This window comes from Chlamydotis macqueenii, chromosome Z (assembly GCF_036417535.1).
Source record: "Chlamydotis macqueenii isolate bChlMac1 chromosome Z, bChlMac1.mat, whole genome shotgun sequence".
Taxonomy (NCBI): Eukaryota; Metazoa; Chordata; class Aves; order Otidiformes; family Otididae; genus Chlamydotis; species Chlamydotis macqueenii.
The window spans coordinates 80,801,535-80,823,318 of record NC_141593.1 but is presented as its reverse complement, the minus strand read 5'-3'; the positions used below and the strand labels follow the sequence as shown (position 1 = coordinate 80,823,318).

At 51.0% G+C, this 21,784-nt stretch overlaps 1 protein-coding gene across 2 annotated transcripts; it reads right to left on the bottom strand.

The window, feature by feature from the left end:
• Window positions 1-7,639: 7,639 nt before the first annotated feature.
• NR2F1 (nuclear receptor subfamily 2 group F member 1) lies at window positions 7,640-19,139 on the bottom strand. 2 transcript variants are annotated; one of them, XM_086770849.1, is made up of 3 exons: window positions 18,287-19,139; window positions 14,620-15,147; window positions 7,640-7,964 (listed from the first exon to the last, which is right to left on the bottom strand). In XM_086770849.1, the coding sequence occupies exons 1-3, from the start codon at window positions 18,741-18,743 to the stop codon at window positions 7,684-7,686; spliced, it is 1,266 nt and encodes a 421-aa protein (XP_086626975.1). In that variant the 5' UTR covers window positions 18,744-19,139; the 3' UTR covers window positions 7,640-7,683. The 2 variants fall into 2 exon arrangements, with proteins under 2 accessions (XP_086626975.1, XP_086626976.1); XM_086770850.1 differs by lacking the exon at window positions 18,287-19,139 and adding an exon at window positions 16,822-17,083 and having other exon boundaries at window positions 7,641-7,964.
• Window positions 19,140-21,784: the final 2,645 nt, after the last annotated feature.

Sequence of the window (21,784 nt, the reverse complement as noted above, 5' to 3'; positions counted from 1 at the left end):
ACCGCTGCCGCCTTTAATTATGGGAGCTATATTTCTTCCCTGGGACTCATTCTTGGGATTTTTTTTTTTTTTTTTTTAGGTGGAAAGGCGTTTCAGCGGAGTTATTTTTTTTTTGCGCAGGGACCGGTGCCCTATATCCAGAGGCTTTGAGTGAAGTGCAGATTGAGACATATCGGGTTCCCTATAAAAGGATCATTTCTTGTGGGAGGTTGGACACGAAGTTTGGACTCGTGACTTGCATTCCTGAGAGACATGCATATTTTAAAACAACAAAGCAAGCTCGGAAGAAGGCTTAGAGGAGGGGAGAGGGGAAGGGGGGGGGGAGAAAAGAAAAAACTTGGAAAGAAGTTACTAAGTGACAAACATCTGTCAACATGGACCAATTTGTATGGCTCTCTGGGGAAAAAAAAAAGAAAAAAAAAAAAAAAAGAAAAAAAGTACCTGACTAGTTTTTATTTATCACTTTAAGGAGCCGCAGCTACTTTGCTGGAAGTTTGTGCGGCTCCTCAGCCGCTCGGAAATGCGGTTTGGCTCAAAACTGGGAGTTTAAAGCGCTTTTCTGGCCTGCGGGTTTAAGTCCGAGCTCCTGCTTCACCGGTACTTTGTGCCGAGCAGGTGAAGGGTATGTCACCCACTAAAAAAAAAAATAACCCTGTGTGGGGACAGAGCGAACGAGGGGGACTCGTGTATCCGTGAAGAGAAGACACCGGCGCACTCGGTCCCGCAGGGCAAAGAGTATTTCCGGAAAAATGAAGAAATTGGGTGAAAAAGGGGCTTGGTGCTGACCCTGAGGGGCGTGGGGGTGCTGAGGGCTGAGGGCAGCCCCCCTCTTTTCTATACTCCAAGGGGAAGAGAGGGAAAAATAATTTTTATATATATATATACAATAAAAATAATGTGGTAGGGGGTGCGGGCAGGGGTGCAGGCAAGGGGTCTGGGCTGCCGGCGGGGTTTTGGTTTGGGGTTTTTTTTTTTTTTTGACTAAAGGAGGAGGCCTGGGCTGTGAGCTGGGTGTCTCTGAGGGTTGTTCAGGGCAGGACCCTCGTCTAGAGGGATGGGGCCCGGGCCGCCGCCTGGTACACACGGGCGACACGGACACGCGTGGTCTCTGACACCCACACTCGCATCTCTCTCCCGGCAGGCATTTTATTTAACTGCCCGAGGGATGGGTACCACCAGCCTTAAGCGTTATATACGGCAAGTGCCTTCCTAAATCCACACAAAAGGAGCGATTGCAGCTACCGGCCCTTTTCCTTTTTTTTTTTTTTTATTTTTATTTTTTTTTTTTAAACAACTGGGGATGTAGTTTTGGATTTGATCCCACTGCTTTAAGCTTGATGGAGGGTTGAGCAGACAAGGAGATGTATATACATTATTATACAGCCATCACCGAGATTGCTAACAGCGAGTCTCTTGTCAGCCAGACGGTCCTGCTTTTAAACACTATTCACATTATCCCGATTTTTTTTTTTTTTCAAAATTGGGGGTAAGGGAAGGGAGGGGAGATACAATTTCCCCGCTGTCCCTTTTGTTAATTGTTTTCTTTCCTCGCAATTGCCTTTGCAACCCGGCCGGGCCCGTTCCACCTAAGTGCCTTTGTATTTCTAGTGGAAGCCACGTGGGTCTGGGGGAAGAGACCCCGACACCCCCCTCACTCAAGCCTTCATCCCACCACCACCACCACTACTTTCCTCTGCACGCGGATCCTTCCACCCCGCCGAGCACCGAAAGGGGGCCGGAGAAGCAAACCCGGGCCCCAAAAGTGGCGGTGGGGAGGGGTGAGGGTGGTCTCAGACCCTTCCCCACAAATCTCCTTTTATTTTTCAGGTGGCTGCACCTTGCGGGCATGGAGAGAAGTCCGGATAGGATGCTTCTACTTAAAAAAAAAAAAAAAAAAAGAAAAAAAAAAGAAGAAGAGAGGGGTTGGTGGGGGTCGACCCCAAATCGCTGTCAGAGAGGCCTGAGGAGAAAGCAGGAGGGAGGGTCAGGGGCTGTGGGGAGGGAGTCACGGTGGGCAGCGGTCGCTTTCCCCATCTTTATGGTTTCAGCCCCATTTCCCGGTTATTTTGCTCGGAAGGTGATCAGTGGGGACAAGGGGCAGGTGCTGCAATATTTAAGGGGGAGTTGAAACCCAGAGCCTTCGATGAACGAAGAAGGAGCTGGGGTGGGGGAAAAAAAAAATGTTGGAAAATGGATTCGCTGACAAGTAAGGATAATAAATGAGAGGCGCTTTCAGATAGATATCTCAGACGTGAAATTGCACCCAGCTGGTTGTGTAAGCAAACAAATAGTTTCATGTTAGGGACTCTCGACTTGTGGCTTGATGAATAGAACACGACAGAGGTAAATGGCTCTTTAACTCATTTAGGAATAAAACTCTTTGGCTTCCTAAGTAAAAAGACCTGGTGACGCCATGGGTCCTGAGCAACCACTTTAACAAGAGTTTTATTAGTTTCCACTTGCACTCTAGGATCCCCCCCCTCGCTCACCTCACACCTCTGTTTTTTCCTTTTTTTTTCTTTTTTTTTTTTTTTTACCTTTCTCCCCCTTAGTTCCTTCCTTCTTTCTTTCCTTCCTTCCCCTTTTCTCCCTCTTAGAGAAAAAAAAAAAAAAAAAATTTCCTCTCGAAAACTCCTTCCCATAGGAGGAATCCCCCACGGGAAACTCGTCAGGTTTGAGAGGTACCCGGGGAAACGGACTAGGGGTCTGCCCCCGGCAGCCGAGAGTTGTGGCTCCTGGATTGGGTTTGTTTGTCATTCTCACCGCGCTCCGAAATCACTGCAGAACACCCATCCTCAGCTGCTCTGACCCGCTGGGAATTAAAAAGGGAAGAGTGTCTATAAAATAAAATAAAATAAGACCTCACCTCAAAGTCACTGGCTGTGAAGCCAATTAGGAAAGGAGCCTTTTAAAACAAATACATGGAAACGTTTGGTGGAGGTCACGCCGTTTGTGAAGTTAGCCCCAACACGTAAAGAAACGGGAAACGGGGAGAAAAGTGGGGAAAGGCGAGGGGACCGGTTCCCGCCTCTCCCAGTAACGCGGAGGGCAGGCAGGATGAAGGTACGAGTCTAAGGGAGGAAGAAAAAAAAAAAAAAAGTGAAAAGGGAATAAAAACGCAAAGTCAGTGTTCCAGGACTTAAAAACCGAACCCTTTGGGTTGTCATCATGCCCCACGAAAGCGAGGGGAGCGTGACGGCAGTAAGGGGCTGCTGGGGTCACCCCCTTCCACCCTCCCATCCCTCCGTCCGGGCCAGCCGGGACCACCGACCCCACCAGCCCTACCCTAGCATCCCTTGGACAGGGGTCGCTTCTGCTGTCTGTGGGGAAGGGGGTGCCTGGCTGCCATACCCCACAGCTGATTCGAAAAATAAAATAATTTTTTTAAAGTTAAAAAAAAAAAAGAAAAAAATCCGGAAGGTCTACCGAGCCCTTTCCGTCGGACAACACGACGTTTCTCTCTTGGTGCGGGGAGCCAAACCGCTCCCTGGGCGCGAGGCGAGGCGGAATTCACTTTTTCTTTCATGACTTCTGCTGCCGCGCGCAGTGACCCCGAGACAGAGCTTTCCACGCGAGACCTCGCCCCCTGCCAGCCTCCCCCCTCCCCCACGCAACCTCGCAGGGAAAAGAGCCCTTTGGCATCCGGACTTTTGGCTCCTCACCCTCTCCCCTGTAGGTAAAGGTGGTCACGGTTTGGGGTGGCTCCATCCCTCCCCCTTCCCCTTCCCCTCGCGGGGCAGCCGGAGAAGGTGTGGGAGGTGGGGGGGGGGGCACGACCCCCGCCCCTGCGCTGCCCCTGTCGCAGTCAGCAATGCTCCCCCACCCTCCAGCTGGGCTTCAACCTACCACTTAGCCACGTTTCCAAATATTTATTCCACTGAATATACAGAAAAAAAAAAAAAAAAAAGGCCTAATTGGGCCGTGGGAGGAGGAGAGCTAGTTAGCAGGGGGCCAAGAGGTGGGGGGACCCCTTTGTACCTGCCGTGCCCCGAGACAGTCCCCTGCTCTGGGTGGGAGGGTCGCCCCCCCACCTCAAATCCCACCGATTTTCCCCCTTCCCCTCCCTTGAAGAGGCCGGTGGGCTCAGAGGGGTCGCAGTAGGGAGGGATGGAGGGATGGACGGGTGGAGGGGTGGAGGTGGGGCTGCCCTGCTAAGGCCCCCCTTCCTCTCTGAGGAGCTCGAGGGGCAGCAGAGACCCCGGGAGCAGTGCCCGGACCCCGGGTGACAACAAGGCAGAAGAAAAGTATCTGGAGTTGGTTTTAAAGCAGTGTATTTTAAGTGACGGACAAGCCAGCAGAAACTTGCGGAGTGACCCCAGCCCCTCTCCACATTCACATATTATTATTATTTTTCCATTTCTTTTCTTTTTTTTTTTTTCTGTCAAAGCAAACAGCGCGTGGTGATGCGCTCACACAGTATTTTCAGCCGCTGTGTGAATGCCTGAGAGGCTGGAGGGTGGCAAAGGGGGAAAAAAAAAAAAAAAATCCAGCGACACAACCAACGCGGACTGGGTAGGTAACACTTCAGAACACGATGCCGTCTTATAAGCAAAGTTTAATAAGGGATTGAAACACTTCTTTCTAGGCACATACATGGATATAAGTGCATCTCGTACACCTCCTCTACACCTGCAAGTTTCTTGGCAATCGGTGGGTTATTATTATTCATAAATATGAAAATTAATTGAAAAATACGTTTCTGACCTACGAAAAAGTTTTTCTGTTTTCATCAGGGGGATAACACTGTAATGAATATATTTACATCTCATTGGAAGAAACTGAGACCTGTCTTTCTCTTCTGGTATCCCCGGTTTTTTTGGTTTATTTTTTTTTGTTGTTGTTGTGGGTTTTTTTTTGTTTGTTTTGCTGTTTTATTGGGGTTTTTTTGGTGAGTTTTAATTTTTTTTATTTGTGTTTCTTTCTGGTTTTAACCGCTCATCCAGCTTGGGCCCCAGTCACTCATCCCACCAAAAAGAAAAAAAAAAAAAAGCAAAGCCTGAAGAGCTGCTTTCCAGCACCTCACGGGGCTGAGCATCCCCGCTCGCCCCCCGCTTGCCCCAGGGAAGGCGACCAGGGGCGAGGAACGAGGCTGTGGCCTAGGCAGCGAGTGAGAAAAGGGTGTCCATCCATCCGTCTGTCTGTCTAATCCCCCTCCTTGCGTGCCCGGGTCTGAAACCATCCATTCCCCCCTCCCCGCAAGGCACCTGCAGGTGCAGGCCGCTTCTCCATCCCGAAACGGGCTCTGCCCCCGTAGAGGGTCTGCCCGCAATGTTGATTATCCAGCTATAAGTGCCTACTGTATAGAGCCGCTCTCGCCTCGGATCTGCTGCGCCTAGAATATTAAAAACCCCAAGCGGGTTGGATTGAAGGATCTTGTTAATGCGAAAAAAAAAAGGAAAAAAAAAAAAAGGAGAGGGAGGGAGGGAGAGAGAGAAAGAAGGAGAGTATGGAGGACAGCAAATTAAAAGGAAAACGTTGCCCACGACTCCACGAACAGAAAAGCTTGCCTCATCCAGGCTTGTTTGGAGGGCACGGGAGGTGTCTGCACGAGGGGGGGAATGTTATTTTTAAAGATCCAGCTTTATTAATACATTAAGAAAGAGCTCCCTTGGTAGTATGTGTTCTTACAGCTCCGTCTCAGATCCTATAAAACATTAATGCGCTGAAAGCTGTTACAGAGATCTGCACCACCAGCTAGAAGCATTGTGAGGCCTTTACCTTCAAAGGAGCTCCCTTGCAGAAACGATTTTTAATTTTCTTTGCAAAAAGGGACGAGCCGAAACCAAGCGGGGCTGGGGGCAGTCGGGGTGCGGGGTGGCAGGGTGGGGGGGCGGCGGCCTCTGTGTTTTGCGCGTGGCTGTGACAAGCGGAGGCACGCGGGAACGAGCTGGCTCGCCACCCAACGAGCGAGCATCCGGTTGGGTTTCTCTATTAATGGGGTTGGGAATACCCTCCGTGCGCGGCCACTGACATCAGGATAAACAGCGATGGGGACGTTTTGTCTTTCAGCAAGCGCAAGGCACGCACGCCAGGGTCGGCGAGGCCTTGGGGTGGAAAAGAAGAGAAAAGAAGCAAAAAACCCCCCCCCCAAACCTCCAAAAACACCCGAGCCAGCCCCAAGACCCCAAAAGCAGAAAGCTGCCATGCCCACCACGAGGGGGAAGTCATGGCGGCAGCATGTGCTGTGGCGTCGGCGGCAGCACGCGGCGACTTCAATCCATGCCCACGGCATGTGTCTGAGAGCACGCGGCAAGGTGTGACCTCGGCAGAAACTCCAGCTGATGGAAGCGGGGGGAAAAGGCCTCTCAAAAAAAAAAAAGGAGGTGGGTCGGTGTGACCGGCCAGTTGGCCTGGGTGGAGGGTCTACCCTGCATCCCCGGCGAGGCAAGGGCGCCTGTGGCGTCACGCCGTGCCTGCTGCTCCCTCTTCCTAGGCCTCAACAGGTCAGCCCTGCGCTGGGGCGGCCGAGGCGGTTTTGGGACATCACGTGGTTTACACAGCTTGGTTACCCCTGGCCAGTGTTGTTTTTAAAGTTCTCCCTTCTAACACCAGTACAGGAGTTAAAAGTTCAGGGAGAATTTGTTGTCCTTGGGGTTTGTGGTTTTTTTTGTTTCTTTCTTTTTTTTTTTTTTTTTTTTGTTGGTGAACTATTGGCATGTTTCAAGCAACAAGACTCATGGGTTGTGGGGTGATAAGTTGATTTTTTTTTTTGCTAAATTCTTTTATTTTTGTTTAAATTCTCACTTCAATTTTAATTCTTGAAGAACAGCTTCGACAACATATATCGCACTCATTATAAGAAGCAAAGGGTTATATCAAAAATTATTAGTATAGAATCACAGGAAACCTGGTTTGGAACCAGAAAAAAATACAAAACAGATATAGATACATAGACACAGGACAATTTTTTTTTTTTATAATTATTTGGAAAATGTTATTTTCCCCTAATTCTCATTTCTTTTTTTTTTCTTTTCCTTTATGAGCATACGATGTTTTAAGTTTTACAAAAAATGAAAATAAAGACTAGTATTTTACAAAATGAGTAACAATGCTCGTGGTAAGCGTTTGCGCGTGGAATCTTTTGTGTGTGTGTATGTCTGTGTGTGTGTGTCCCCGTTTGCTCGTTCTGCTTTTTTTTTTTTTTTGTCGTTTTGTTTTTCTCATTCTACACAAGGTTCAGTTCAGCTTCAACGCGTTTTGTTTTGTTTGTTACTGTACAGCATATATCAACAACAGTCCACAATAAATCCTGGAAAATCCAGTATCCCCTTCAGGTTTGATTAATATCCCCTCGATACTCATAATTTTTTTTTGTTGTTTTTATTTTTTTTTAAGTTTTTTTTCCTTTTTTTTGCCTTTTTGCCTCTTTTATTATTATTATTTATTTATTTTTTTCCTCCTCTCCGGAAAAAAAAAAAAGGCTTTAAAAAAAAAAAAAGAAAAAGCGAAACACCACGACCCGGACAGAGGCGAGGTCCATCCTTCTCCCCACCGCGGCCACACCTCCGCTCCCCCTCGGCCCCTTTCTTTTGTTCGGTGCCCGCCTCCCGGGGCCACCAGCACCACCGTCACCACCACCACCACCACCACAGACCCCCCCTCCCCTCTTTTCCCCCTCGGTGCGAGCCCTCCCGCCTCTCCTCCTCCGCCGCCTCCTCCTCCTCCGCGGGTGCGGGCCGGGCTCTAGGAGCACTGGATGGACATGTAAGGCCAGTTGAAGCTGCTCCCCGACAGTAGCATGTCCCTGATGAGGGTCTCGATGGGGGTTTTACCTACCAAGCGGACGAAGAAGAGCTGCTCGATGACGGAGGAGGAGACGGTGCGCAGGGAGGGCAGGCGCAGCAGCAGCTTCCCGAAACGGCTGGGCTGGTTGGGGTACTGGCTCCGCACGTACTCCTCCAGCGCGCACTGAGACTTCTCCTGCAAGCTCTCGATGTGGGCGGCATCCGACAGGCCGCAGGCGTCTGCGCGCCCGACGCCCACCGCGCCCGCGGAGGCGGCAGCCGCGGAAAGGGCGGCGGTGGGGGGGGGTGGTGGGGGGATGGGGGGGGGGGAGGAAGGAGGAGGGGGGAGATGGTTAGTGGCGGGGAAGAGCTGCTGGGATAGGGGGCACCCCAAAGGCGGGCCCCCTCCCCCACATAATATATATATATATTTACAAATTTATTCCCCCGCCCCTCTATATATATTCTATATATATAGAATATATACATTTATACACGTCTCTCCCCACCCCACTTAATATATAAGGTATATATTTATTCTCCCGCCTCATCCCATATATAATATATATATTTATATATATATTAATATATTTTATATATATTTTGCCGCCCCATATATCTATATATCTATATTTATATATTTATCTTTCCACCCCGTCCCATACATAAAATACAAATTTAGATACTTATATATTTATTTCCCCCATTCCGTAAGTATGCCGTATCTATTGATATAATTATTTTCCCCACTCTGCCCCATATATAATATATACCTATATAATTATTTTCCCACCCGACCCCCTACATATAATACATGCACTTATATATTTATATTCCCACTCCACCCCATATATAGTACATATATTTATATATTGATATTCCCACCACATCCCACCTCACCCCATATACATTATATATCTGTGTAATTATTTTCTCACTCCACTCCCTATATAATACATGTTTATAGATTTCTTTTCCCAGCCAACCTCCTAAATATATAATACATATACACGTATGTATTTATTTTCCCACCCAACCTTATATACATTATATATATATTTATATAATTATTTTCCCGCTCCGGCTGATATATAATGTACACGTTTATATATTTATTTTTCCCATCCCATTCTGCCCCATATATATAACATATACATTTTTTTCCCGCCCCATATATATAATATATAGGTATATGCAGATAATGCAGCCGCTCTGTGCCCTGTGGGTATTCCCACGCGGGATGCGCGCCGTGCCCCCACACCCCCGTCGCCCCCATCGCTCTCCTCCACCCTCCCCTTCCCCCTTCACGGCCACTCCGCGCCAGGGATGCGCGGTCCCCATCACTCCAGGGATGCGCGGTCCCCATCACTCCAGGGACCACCCCCCGCTCCCCTCCTCCTTGGCCGGGATGCTGGGAACCGGGAGCAGCCCCCCCTCGCCCCGGTAAATAACGCCGAGAGGAGGGAGAGAAAGGAGGATATTGCGGATAATAATAATAACGATAATAATAATAATAAAAAGCGATGAGAAGCGGAGGCGCGCAGGCAGGGGGAGTTTGCTGACATGGCTGCGCATCAGAGGGATGCGCGCAGCAGCGGATGGCGGGGAGCCGGTCAGGGGGATGCGCGGGGAGTGAGATGGGGGGAGAAAGGGGGTCCTCTCCTCCCCTGCCCCGCCGGCAGCGATGGCAAATTGGGCATGTCTTTGCGGGCTGTGGGATAAACCCCGTGGGAAAAAAAAAAAAAAAAAAAAAAAAAAGGGCAAAACAAAACAAACACACAAAAAAAACCGGGCTGGGTTTAGTCCGGGCTTGGGCTGAGCCGGCGCCTGCCGCGCTCAGACACAAGGCTGGGGAGGGCTGCGGTGGGCGAGCCCGGCCACCGGCCTAAGGCCTGGGAGACCCCAGCCCCATAGGTCCCTGGGACAATGTATAGCGCCCGAAACGCACCCCCTCGCTCCCCTGCACCCCGCGGGACGATGCGCGCCGGGCAGAGGGGAGCGAATTCGGGAGCGCAGCCCCGGGCGTCCGCACCTACACGCGTGATTCGGGACGTACGCCTGTGCGCAGAGATGCGCGGGGGGCTGGGGTCACCCCTGGGCTTCCAGCAGCCGCCTGTGCCCCCACCAAACCCAAACTGGGGTGAGGGGGACGTAAATGCGCACTGGCCGCTCGCTGAGGGAGTCCCGCAGAAAAAGAAAAAAAAAAAAAAAAGAAAAAGGAAAAAAAAAAAGTGGAAAAAAGAAAAAGTGCTGGGTTTGCCCAGATGCCTGGAACCATACGCATTGTTTCGGGGATTAATAATAAATACATATATTTTTTTCTTTTTTAACAAAAAAACATCAGGATCAGAGGGAAGCAGTCAGCTGGCAGCGCGGTTTAACACAGATCAAAGCCAGACTTTGCTAATATATAGATCCCTATATGAATTAATGCATGCTAATGGCTCCCAAAAGGACATGACAAAATTGTGAATGTAGAATTATGACCCTGGAAAGGCACAACAAATTATTCAAAGCCCCCCTCACCCAACTCAAAAAAAAAAAAAAAAGAATCTGTCGCAACTGCGTTTTTGAAGTTTGAGACTCTTCCCGCACCCAGAACGGGGTCTACGCGGATTTCTGAACAATTTAATCTACAACGCCGTGGCCCCGAGCGAAAAAAGGGATAAAACACGGCTTAATTCGGCAATTTCTGAGGGTGGAGGGATGGCGCGGGGCGCGAACCTTTGGCCCGAGCTGCGGACTCGGCATCCTTCGGCGCAGCCGGGCTGCCCCGCGCACCCACGCTGCACCCCGCGACACCTACAGCCCCCGGGGCGCAACCCACGCACCCACCAAAACCCGCGGGCCGGGTCCCGTGTGACGGCCGCACGTCACACCCGGTATTTACATATATCTCGCTATTTTACATGCATTATCTGCCCATTATGCGTTAGGATCCTATTCAACTTCCGAACAATGAGATATGAAAGGGTCTTACCGCGACATCCTAGCAGAGCTTTTTTTTTTTTTTTTTTTAATCTTTTTTCCTTTTTTTTTTTTCCCCCCTCCCCCTTTTTTATGCCCCATATGTCATACCCTTAAGGTTAGTGAAATATTTATCGGATATTTCCGATAAGGGCACCTATAGCTGCGGGTCGCCGGGTGGCGCGGCAGCCTGGGGAGGTGGTGGTGGGTGAAGGAGAAGGGATTTGTTAAAATTTCACCTTGGACCCCCAAAGGCTCGGGATTTCCTCACGCCGGTAATACCCACCGAGCTGTAATGATTTTAAACCGGCCTTGGCTTGAGTTTTATCCCGCATCCTTAAGGGCAATGGCAGGAAAGCTTAACCCTCCCCTCAAAAGAGGATTAAAAATTAATAATAATAATAATAATAATAAATTAAGGGGTACAGGGCTCGGTTGGGTTACGGAGGCAGTCCGTGGGATAAATAAGGCGATCCATGTTTACCGGGGGCTGAATTATTATCCCACCTCAAAAAGCGGGCTAATGTGAAAATCCTGCGCGTCCCTCAATTTTTATTTTTTTTTTTTAACACAGCGGCGTGTCAATAAGGGAAAGCTCTATATTTCTTCCCACAGTCTATGGAAAAGAAATTATGTAAATAAATAACCATTACTGTTCAGCACACTCCAGCCTTCCCCTTTGTAGTGGCGGGGATGTATTTCACGTTACGCGTTTCAGAAGAGTTTAGTGCTCAGAAAATATAGATGTAATCAGCTGGCGCCTAACTAGAAATCAAAGTTCTTATTGCGCTGCGAATAGATTTATTGGATTTATGTTATCTGGCCCGGTCCCTTCCTGGAAACGCTTATTTATGATGAGGAAAAGAGGTAGGTGCAAGAATTAATAACTCTGAAGTTTGGAGTGGTGGGGAGAGAGGGGGGGGGAGGAGGAAAAAAAAAAAAAAGAAGGGGGGGAAAAAAAAAAAGGAGGCGAGAAAGGAGCAGGTTTTGGGTCACGACCCAGCCGTTGGACGGTGTCCAGAATTTTACGGATTAAATGCATGCTATCCGGAGCCCGAATGAGGGGAAAAAAAAAAAAAAAAAAAAAAAAGCCAAACCACAACAGGAGGAACCCATGCCAGCTTTAAATACTCAGTTCTCAGCGAAGAGCCTGGAACGGTATGCCTAAAAATGTCTTTTCCATCAGTCAAAGTTTGTTTAAAAGTTGGAGGACTTTGAGAAAGGCTTCCCATTAATTCCCCTCTGGCTCAGCAATCCAAACAAGTTTAGCAAAAAGTGGAAATGTGTGGATGGCGGTACGGGGTGGATGGTTCCTGACAGCTCTGTTTCCATTTTCTGGAGCTGCCCCGTGCCGTCCATCTCCAAAATAATATTATCGTTCCCTTTCTCAGCCCCCTTCTCACCCAGAAAGGGGCTGCCCCCCCCGCAAAGGTTTTCTACTTTTAGGACATTCGCTGCTGAAAAATGCCTGAGGTCGACGGTTTGGGGAAGGGAAAAGGGGGAGATGATGGGGAGGGGGGTATGAAAAGAAAAAGGAGGGGAAAAAAAAAATATCCCCCTCCAACCTTTCCCCATCTGGGGCAATCGCTTTCCCTGGGCCTTTGGTGTTCGGGAGAGGGCCGAGGCGCAGCCCAGCCTCCCTCTGCTTGGGGAGCAATCCCTCAAAGTCGGGTCTGGTAAACAAATAATGATGATAATTAGTAATAAGAATAAGAAATACTTAAATTATATATTTTTTTTAAGCAGAGTTCTCCCTGCAAGGGAAAACCTGTGAGCCTGCAGGCAGGCTGCGGAGCTAAATCAGGCCGGCAGGTCCCTTTGTCACTCCTGAAAAACACGTTTCCATCAGGAAGACTTATTAAGACAAAACGCGTTATAAACGTCGGGCTGGCTGTTCGGTAAATCTTCCATTTGTTTTAAGATCTGTGCTTTATCCTCTGCAAAGAAATATTCCCTCCAAGGCTGCATTTGCGCAGGGAGGAAAAGGGGGCAGTCACAGTACGCGTCTGCGACCACCCTGCATACAAATCAGATACTCCTGTCTAAATAAATTATCTGATGCTCAAATCGATATTAATACTGCATTTGCTACATCACAATACTGTGCAAATTTGGGAGTCATTTTAATACAAGGTAAATACTATTTTTCATGCATGGAAGGCAACAAATATTGATGGATTGTAAACCGCTCGCTGTTAAACAAGGCCTTTGAACGATTTGCCATCTTTGTTCAGGAATGCTTTTAATTTTGCCTCGGCCTAGTTTTAAGCCAGATTTATCGGAGCTGTTTGGTTACCGCTAACCCGGAGGACCGGTTTGGAAAAGGGAGGGGGTGAGAGGTGGGGGGGGAGGGTGGGGGGCAGAAACCGGGAACAGAATCGAGCCAGAGGATAAGGTGGGGGCGGGGGTGGTCAAAAAAAAAGGGGAAAAAAAAAAAAAGAAAAACAAACAGGCAGAAAAAGTGGCAATTAGCCCCATCGCGGCGATAATTAGAATAATAATTAAAAAATGACACTGCCAGGCCTCTTATCTCTCCTTGTTTCCATTCCCTATATTTCCTCCACACCGTCGGCCTTTGATGTTTATAAATTTCTCCCTCGCAGGTTACAATAATAGCAGGCGTATTATATCCTTACAGGCCAGGGCCAGAGCACTTCAAAGGCGAGGCTAGCGCACTTTCCCGCTCGTTAATTCGAACCATCTATCACGGGGGGGGGGGGGGGGGGGGGAAGGTTAGCCTGCCTGTTTCCACCGCCTCCACTTAATTTTTAATACACACATACATACATTTCTAGCGGTATTTGGAAGGGCGGGGGTTAAAGCGCCGGTATAACATGCTACTATAGGTGGGGCTGGGGGGAGGGGGGGGGCGGTTGATCGCTAGGCCGCGGCGCATCCCTTCTGGTGCTACTCAGTTTTCTTTAAAAAATAAATAAATAAATTGGATTTTTTTTTTTTTTTGGCACGGTACACCCCCTCTTACCCGAAAACATTTAATTTTTCTTTTTTCTCCCCCCCCCCTTTTTTTTTTTTTCTTTTCTATCATGGCACACTCCCCAGCCCGGAAAAAAAAAAAAAACCAAAACTTTTTCTCTCTATTTTTTTCCACTGTTCTTTTTCAGTAGCACAGCATACTCCTGCAGGCCGAAAAAAATATCAAATTTTACTTTTTTTTTTTCTATTTTTGAAAACTTTTTTTTTTTCCCCGCAAGGCGCACCTTCCAGCCTGAATACCCCTGAATTTTAACTTTTTTGCTCTTCTTCCCTACTTTTTTTTTTCCCGTCACGGCGCACCCCTCACCCCGAAAGACCTCTGAATTGTAACTTTCTTTCCTATTTTCTCCCCTTCTCTTCCCTGGCACGGCGCACCCTCCAGCGGGGAAAACCTTTGAATTTCAACATTTTTCCTAATTTTCTTCCCTACTTTTCTCTAGCATGGCGCACCCCTCACCGCGAAACCTCCTGAATTTTAACACTTCTTCCTATTTCCACCCTCCCCCCCCCTTACTTTTTTTCCCGTCAAGGTGCACCTTCCCTCACCCGGGAAGACCTCTGCATTTTAACTTTGTTATTTTCCCCTATTTTTTTTTTCCCCTAGCACGGCGCACCCCTCACCCCGAAATGCTCACCAATTTTAACTCTTTTTCCTATTTCCCCCCCTACACTTCCCTGGCAAGGCGCACCCCCCAGCGGGGGAAAAAAAAAATATAATAATTTTACTTTTCTTTTTCAAAATTTGTCCCTCTCACGGCGCATCCCCCATCAGCTAAGACCTTTGAGTTTTAACTCTTTTCCCCTACTTTTGCCCAGCACGGCGCACCCCGCAACCCGCGAAAAAACCCCAACCCCACAATGTCAATTTTTTTTATTCTTTTTTTTTTTTTTTTTTTCCCCTTCCCGCACACAGGCGCTTCTCCCGCCCCCTCACCTGAGGTGAAGAGGACGATGGCCTTCAGGCAGCTGTACTCGGCCGAGTCGACGTGCAGCGCCTTCAGCTTCTCCACCTGCTCCTGGAAGATGCGGATGTGGTCCATGAAGGCGACGACGCGGTCGGCCGACATGGGGGAGGCGTGGAGGCCGGCGGCGGCCAGCAGCGGGGCCACGTGGAGGGGCATGGAGCACTGGGCGGCGTTGAGGACGAAGAGCTCGCTCCAGGTGAGCCGCAGCAGGGCCACCTGGTCGGTGATCTGCAGGTCGGGGAAGAAGGGGATGTTGCGGGCCCACTCGACGGCGCTGAAGAGCAGGCGGGCGGCCAGCTCGCAGATGTTCTCGATGCCCATGATGTTGTTGGGCTGCATGCACTGGCTGCCGTAGCGGGAGGTGGGGTAGGGCTCGGCCCGCAGCAGCAGGGAGATGTATCCCGAGAGATAGCAGTGCCCGTTCAGGGGGTCCCCGTTGGTCAGGGCGTACTGGCCGGGGTTGGGCTGGGTGGGCGGCATCCTTCCTCGCTGAACCGCTGACAAAAAGAAGGGGAGAGGGAGAGGAAATGTGCATCCAGGAGGGCGGCGGGCATCGCCCCGGGCCGCAGACAATGCCGGGCTGCTGCTTCTCCTTCTTCTTCTTTTCCCTCGCCCCACACCGCCCCACACGCAGCCCGGCCGCAAGCCCCCCCGCCCCAAAACAACCTCTCCCCCGGCATGGACAGGCAGATGCATGCGGAGCCGGGCAGCTGCAGCCGACCTGCATCGAGCCCCCCCCCCCCCAACAACAACAACAACAACAACCCCCAGCCGCGACCCCTGCTTAGGCAGCCAAGCACCCCCCCACCACCTCAGCCCCAAAGCAGACAGGCCTTGCAAAATAAACACACATTAAAACAAACAAAAAAAAATTTAAAAAAGCATTAAAAAAAAAAAAAAAGCCAAGGCAAACAAGACAAATCCGCACACCCCCCTTCCCTTTCCCCGGCCCCCCTCCCTTCTGGCAACAAAAGGCAGCCCCACACGTTAAAAGCCAAAAAAAAAAAAAAAAAAAAAAGAATCAAAGAAATCCTCCTCCGGGTGGTGAGAAAGTGGGGTTAAAAATCACAGCCAGCTGTTAAAAAATAATAGCCGAGCCCTGTTGTGGATCCCAGCCGACTGCCCTGGTAGCGCTGAGATTTACAAGTGAACCGCTGTCTCGCTTTTTCAAAATAAAATAAAATACAAGATTTAAAAAAAAAAAAGAAAAGAAAAGAAAAAGAAAAGAAAAACAAAACACCACAAATGCCTCCGCAGCCTTCAAAAATACCGCATCGTCACCCTTCAAGCCGGAGCAGGTCTCAGCCCCCAGCTCCCCACCGCTAACTTTATTACACAGAAACAGCTTTGCCATACAAGACCCCCCCACCTCCCCCGCCCGGCAAAGTTCTCCCTGCTAAAAGGAAGAGAAAGATTAAATATTATCAAGGGAAAGGAGGGGGAGAGGTTAGGGGGGAGAGGTGATGTGAATAAAACAAAAAAGGTCCGAACTTACAATAGCCAAACATTGTTGGAAAAAAAAAAAATAAAGGGGGGGGGACGGTGTAATTAATATCTTTGGTGCGCTGCCGCCGCTGCAAAAGCCCGCAGTCAGCGGTGCACAGTGAATGCACAAGCTTGCAACTGCAAAAAAACACCAGATTCATTAACCATCTCCACGCAGAGCGCAAGCATGCCTCCAGTCCCGAAAGCTGACCGAAGTTGGTGTGGTTTGTTTGTTGTTTTTTTTTTTTTCCTTTTTTTTTTTTTTTTTTTCCCTTTCCCCGAGTGTGCGTGTCTCTGGCTCCATCCGCGCCAGCAGCGCTCACAGCCGCACGCCCGTGTAAACAAAGGTGACTGCGGGGGGAAGAGAGCGGCCGCTCGGGCCGGCCGGCTCCCCACGCACACGCCAACAGGCACACACGCACACGCGGGGCGCTCGTCTCCCCGGCCTGAGACATTTCCTCCAAACTTTCTCTTACCCACCCAGCCCTCCCGGCCCGGACCTCTCTCCTCTGCCCTCCAGCCCACCTCTCCCTCCTCCATCTCCTTGTAAACTTGGCAGTTATTTTTCAATTAACCGCGAGCACAATCCTAACTTGTTTTGGTGGTCCCACCACCACCTCCTCCTCCCCCCCCCTTTTTTTTTTTTTTCCCTTCCCCACCCCTCCTGCTCTCTCCCAGGCGCCTACCAACAGCCCCTGAAGCTACCAATGAAGTCGTCATATTTGCCAGCTCTTCCAGACCTGCAGCAGCTTCTTTCCTTTTTCTCGTGGCATATAAAATATAATTTTAAAACCAATTAAGGCAGCAGTAATCCCCGCTCCGCAAAACCGGCCGTCTCGCTGACGTGACTCTGAGACATCTCTAACGACAGCCACAGGGTAAACTTTGACGCCAAACCGAGAAAACGCATTTCGAGGAGGAAGGAGGGCAGGAAATCTCCCCACGCCAGCGTGAGCCTGAACGCGAAGAAAACCACAGCAACTCTTGGAAAGAGGGGTTGGGGGGGGGGGATAAAAAAAAAAAAAAGTAGCAGAGCAGTTGGGAATGGTGAGGAGCCCGCTGCCAGATGCAGGCTGCGGGTTCTGCTAAAATGAGAAAAGGACCGGTAAATAGGTTATAAATCGCGATTTGTATGCAGGCTTTAAGGAGAGGGTGGAGTTTGATGAAGAAATAAAATGAGCAGCGTGCTAAAAAAAAAAAAAAAAAGGGAGAGAGAGAAATGACAGAAGTAGAGAAACCTGGTTCAGTCACAAACTTTCCTTTGAAGGCGTGGAGGGAAAACAAGGCCAAATCTCGCACGGGAGCACACTCCGGGCCACGGGGAAGCAGAGGGAAGCGGAGAAACAGTAGCACATTCCCCCCCACCCCCTTTTTTTTTTTTCTCTCCCCCCCCCTTCCTCTCTTTTCACCCCTTTTCCTCTCTCCTTCCCTACTTACGCGTCCGTCATGTTTCTTTCGGGGGGGAGGGAAAAACAGAAAAAAACCCCAAACCAAAACAAAACCCCAGACAAGCACGAGGCTGGGAAGCGGAGCTACCGAGGAGCGTTGCGGGCTTAAAAAGAAATGATGGGGCGGAAAGGGGGAGTGTGGCGGGGAAGGAATGTGAATGGAAGCACATCTCGTACGGGAGAGAGATGTATCTCCCACCACACACACCCCACACCCCCCCTCCCCGGTCTGATGGCAACAATAGACAAAAACCCACGTCCAAACACACGCGCGCACACAGACACGCGCGGGGGAGCGGAGGCAGCGGGTCAATACTGAAGGGGAATGGCGGTGGCGGCGATGATAATAATGATAATAATAATAATAATAAAATTCCGGGCAGGGTGAGTGGGGAAGGAGAGAGAGGGAAAGCTAAAGGAGGGAAAGAATAAAAAAAGAAAAGGGAAAAGAAAAATCACCGCCAGACAGCATCCAGGACCACCACAACAACAGGACCGGGGCAGAGGGGACACACACACACACGCTGGGCTGACACCGCCGAGGGCCCTGAGCCCCCCACTTGCCCGCGTCCCGCGTCCGCGCGTGGACGTGGGGGGGGGAAGACAGAAACAGAGGGGACGCGGGGACAGAGGGAGATGAGAAAGGGGGTGGTGATGGTCGTGGGGTAGGGGGGGACCGCGTAGTAGGGGAAGAAATATTCACCTTCCCGCCTCATGCCCACTTTGAGGCACTTCTTGAGGCGGCAGTACTGGCACTGGTTGCGGTGGTGCTGGTCGATGGGACAGTTCCTGTTGGCGCGGCACGTGTACGTTAAGTTCCTGCGGACGCTCCTCTTGAAGAAACTTTTGCAGCCCTCGCAGGTGAACTGGCCGTAGTGCTTGCCGCTCGACTTGTCCCCGCACACCACGCACTCGATGTGCTGCTGCTGCTGCCCCTGCCCCGAACCCGCTTGCCCCGCTCCCCCTTTCTCCCCCGCCGTCCCCGGCGTGGATGGGGGTCCCGCTTGGTTAGGGGTTTGCGGGGTATGGGGGGCGGCCGAACCCCCTTGCCCCGCCGCGCTGGGGGGGGGCGGCGGCTCGCGGGCGGCTTGCGCGGCGGCGGGGTTGGCCGCGGCCACGTCCTCCTGCGGATCTCTCCAGCTGCTAACTACCATTGCCATATCTCGGGCCCGGAAAAGTGCCGGGGAGCGGTGCGGCTCGCTGCGGGCTGCCGGGGAGGGGGGAGGAGGGGGTCGGGGGGGAGGAGGAGGAGGAGGAGGAGGTAGAGGAGGAGGAGGAGGAGGAGGAGGAGGCGGCGGCGGCGGCGGCCCCGGGGCCGGGGGGGAGCGGGGAGCGCGGGGACCCTGCCCGCCGCCTGCCTCCGCCTCGGCTGCTGCCGCTGCCCTGCCGCCGGCTGCGGCCGCTCCTGCCGTTTTCTTTATTTTATTTCGGGTTTTCCGCCGCCGGCAGCCCCTCTCCTGAGCTCTCGCCGATTTTCTTTTCTTTTTTTTTTTTTTTTGAAGGGAGGGGGAGGGGGTGACGGAGGATTTTCTCCCCCCCCTCTCTCTTTCTCTCCCTTTTTTTTTTTTTCCCCTCCCTTCCTCTTCCTCCCTTTCCCTTTCCTGCGCTTCCCCCCCCCGCCCCTCTCTTCAAAACACCCCCGCCCGGCCGCTGACCCCCTCCGCCGCCGCTCGCCGCCGCTTTCCCCCCCCGCCCCCCCCCACCGCCGCCGCCGCCGCCACTTCAAGTTGCAAAATCAGAAACGGCGAACAAGGCTGCGGGGAGAGGCATTCAGGAGAGTTGAACACAGCCGGACACCCGCGGGCGGGCGGACACGCGTGGCAGACGGGCTTCTCCCCACTCGCGCGCGCAGGCAGGCGCTACGGGCGCGGAGGATGCGCGGGCATCGAGGGAGCCGCCGAGGAGGAGGAGGAGGAGGAGGAGGAGGAGGGAGGAGGGGAAGGAAGAGGAGGAGGGAGGTCGCCGCTCGCTGCCGCCGGGGCCCGGCCGCCGCAGCCGCCGGTTGCCGGGAAAAGGAGGAGGAGAATTAAAAAAAAAAAAAAAAAAAGGAAAAAAAAAAAAAAAAAAAAAAGGATGAGTCTGGCGGCGATCAGGGCATGGAGGTGTCCGGGGGCCAGGTCCAGGGCAGGGGGCCGTCAGCCATTCAGGGCGGAGGAGCCGGGGATCGCGGCGGAGGCGGGCGGGGAGCTGAGGCAGTTTGATCTCCTGTCGCGGCGGCGGCGGCGGCGGCGGCGGCGGAGGAGGAGGAGGAGGAGGAGGTTGCCGGTCGCTGCTCTTTCTCTCCCGAGCTGCTCTCTCTCGCTCTCTGTCTCTCTCGCTCGCTCGCGCGCTCTCTCTCTCTCCCTCCTTTTTTTTTTTTAAAAAAAAAAAAAAAAAAGAAGCAAAAAAAAAAAAAAATCGCCCAAAAAAAAAAAATCGGATGTGACTAAATTCGCAGAGGAGACGAATTCACGGCGAAGTGTAAAAATAGAGGACGGGAATAATAACGACACGCGCAGGAAAAAGAGAGATCCAAAGTAGGTCGGGTAAATAAATCCTCTTCTTTTCCTCTTCCTTGCCCCTTCCTTCTTCTTCTTCTCCTGTGAGAGTGCACGATGCCGGTTGCGAGGAAGGAAAAAAAAAAAAAATTAAAGGAAAAAAGATCGGTGGAAATCGCCCCCCAAAAGGTTTTCTTTTTTTTTTTTTGTTTGTTCGCCTAAAAAAAAAAAAAAAAAGTGTTTCGGGTAGAAACTCCTCAGCCAGAAGCGCAGCCCTCCCCCGAAATAAAAAAATAGGCAAGAATGATCAAAATAATAACGGTATTGAGATGTGAACGCGTTCTCTCGCTCTCTCTCCGGGCTTTTTTTTTTTTTTTCTCCCCTTGTCTCTCTCGCTCTGCTTATTCCCCTTTTTTCTTTCTTTCCGAGATTTTTTTTTTTTTTTTTCAGTTTCACCTCTCTCTTCTTCTCTTCTCCTGCAGGAATGAAGCGAAAGACACAAGGAGGAAGGGTGGAAAAAAGAAGAAAAGGAAGGAGAAGAGGGAGATGAAGGGGGGGAGAGGGGAGGAAAAAAAAAAAAAAAGCAGACAACTAATAGAATATGCAAGAAAGGGGAGAGAGGGGGAGAGAGAGAGGGAGAGAGAGAGAGAGAGAGACCCAAAAAATGAATGCGTTTAAACGGGAAGCCTAGCAGAGCAATGTTTCCGAAAGGGGGATCTGCGCGAATGTCTGTATATAGTGAACTTTGACACTACTATTGAAACTGACACGTTTCTATGGAGATCGCTGCCTTATATGGAGCGCGTGTCAAGGAGCCAAGAGAAGGGCTGCTGGCAACTGATAATCAAAGGCGACTGACTGGTCAGAGCCCTGAATCGGGGGGAGAGAAAATGGGAGGCTGAGGTTAGCCAAGCCTCCTTCACTCCATTGGTTACCCCCCCGGCGCTCCCCCCCCCCCCCCGGTTTTTTTTTTTTTTTTTTTTTTTTTAATTCTCCGCTACCTACTGACTGGGATGGGGAAGGGAGGGGAGGAGTGGGGGGGGGGGGGGAGGGAGGGGAAAGGGAGGGAGGGAGAGGGGATTCTTCTGACAAGCGCAATTTACATTGAGATCGCCCTGCGCTGCTATTTACTTTGAGACCTGATTAGTATGGGTCGGCTACGGTCTCTTCCCCCCAAAACTCCCCCCCAGCATACACACCGGCGGAGGAGGCATTGCGATAGGCGGAAAGGGGGATTGAAAGGGAACGGTGTAGGCTCCCCGTGAAAAGTTGGTGCTTTTTAATTTTTTTTTTTTTTAATGTCTGTTCTCCCTTTCTCCCCTCCACGCCTGAACCCGGGTTTTCTCCCTCCCTCCTTTCCCAACCCCAAAAACCGCGCCGGGGGTTTTAACGACGCAGGCGAAGACGCGCTGTCTCCGCGGAGGAGCAGCCGCTCGTGTGCGCGCACCCTTGCGCACGGAGCAGCGTGAGCCCTCGCACCCCACGACCCCTCCCCACGCTCCCGACCTACTTCGGGCTATTTTTGCCGCCCCTTCTTCATCCCTCCTTCCTCACCTAACATGTCCACGCTCGGCGTGGGAACACACCCCCCCAGTTTTTCTTTTTTTTTTTTTTCTGACACAACAACCCCAACCATACTGCTCGTAGTGACACCCCCCTCCTCGCCCCCCCCCCAATTGAGTTTGAGGCAGGTGGGGGGTAAAGGGGGAGGATGATGCGCTGGG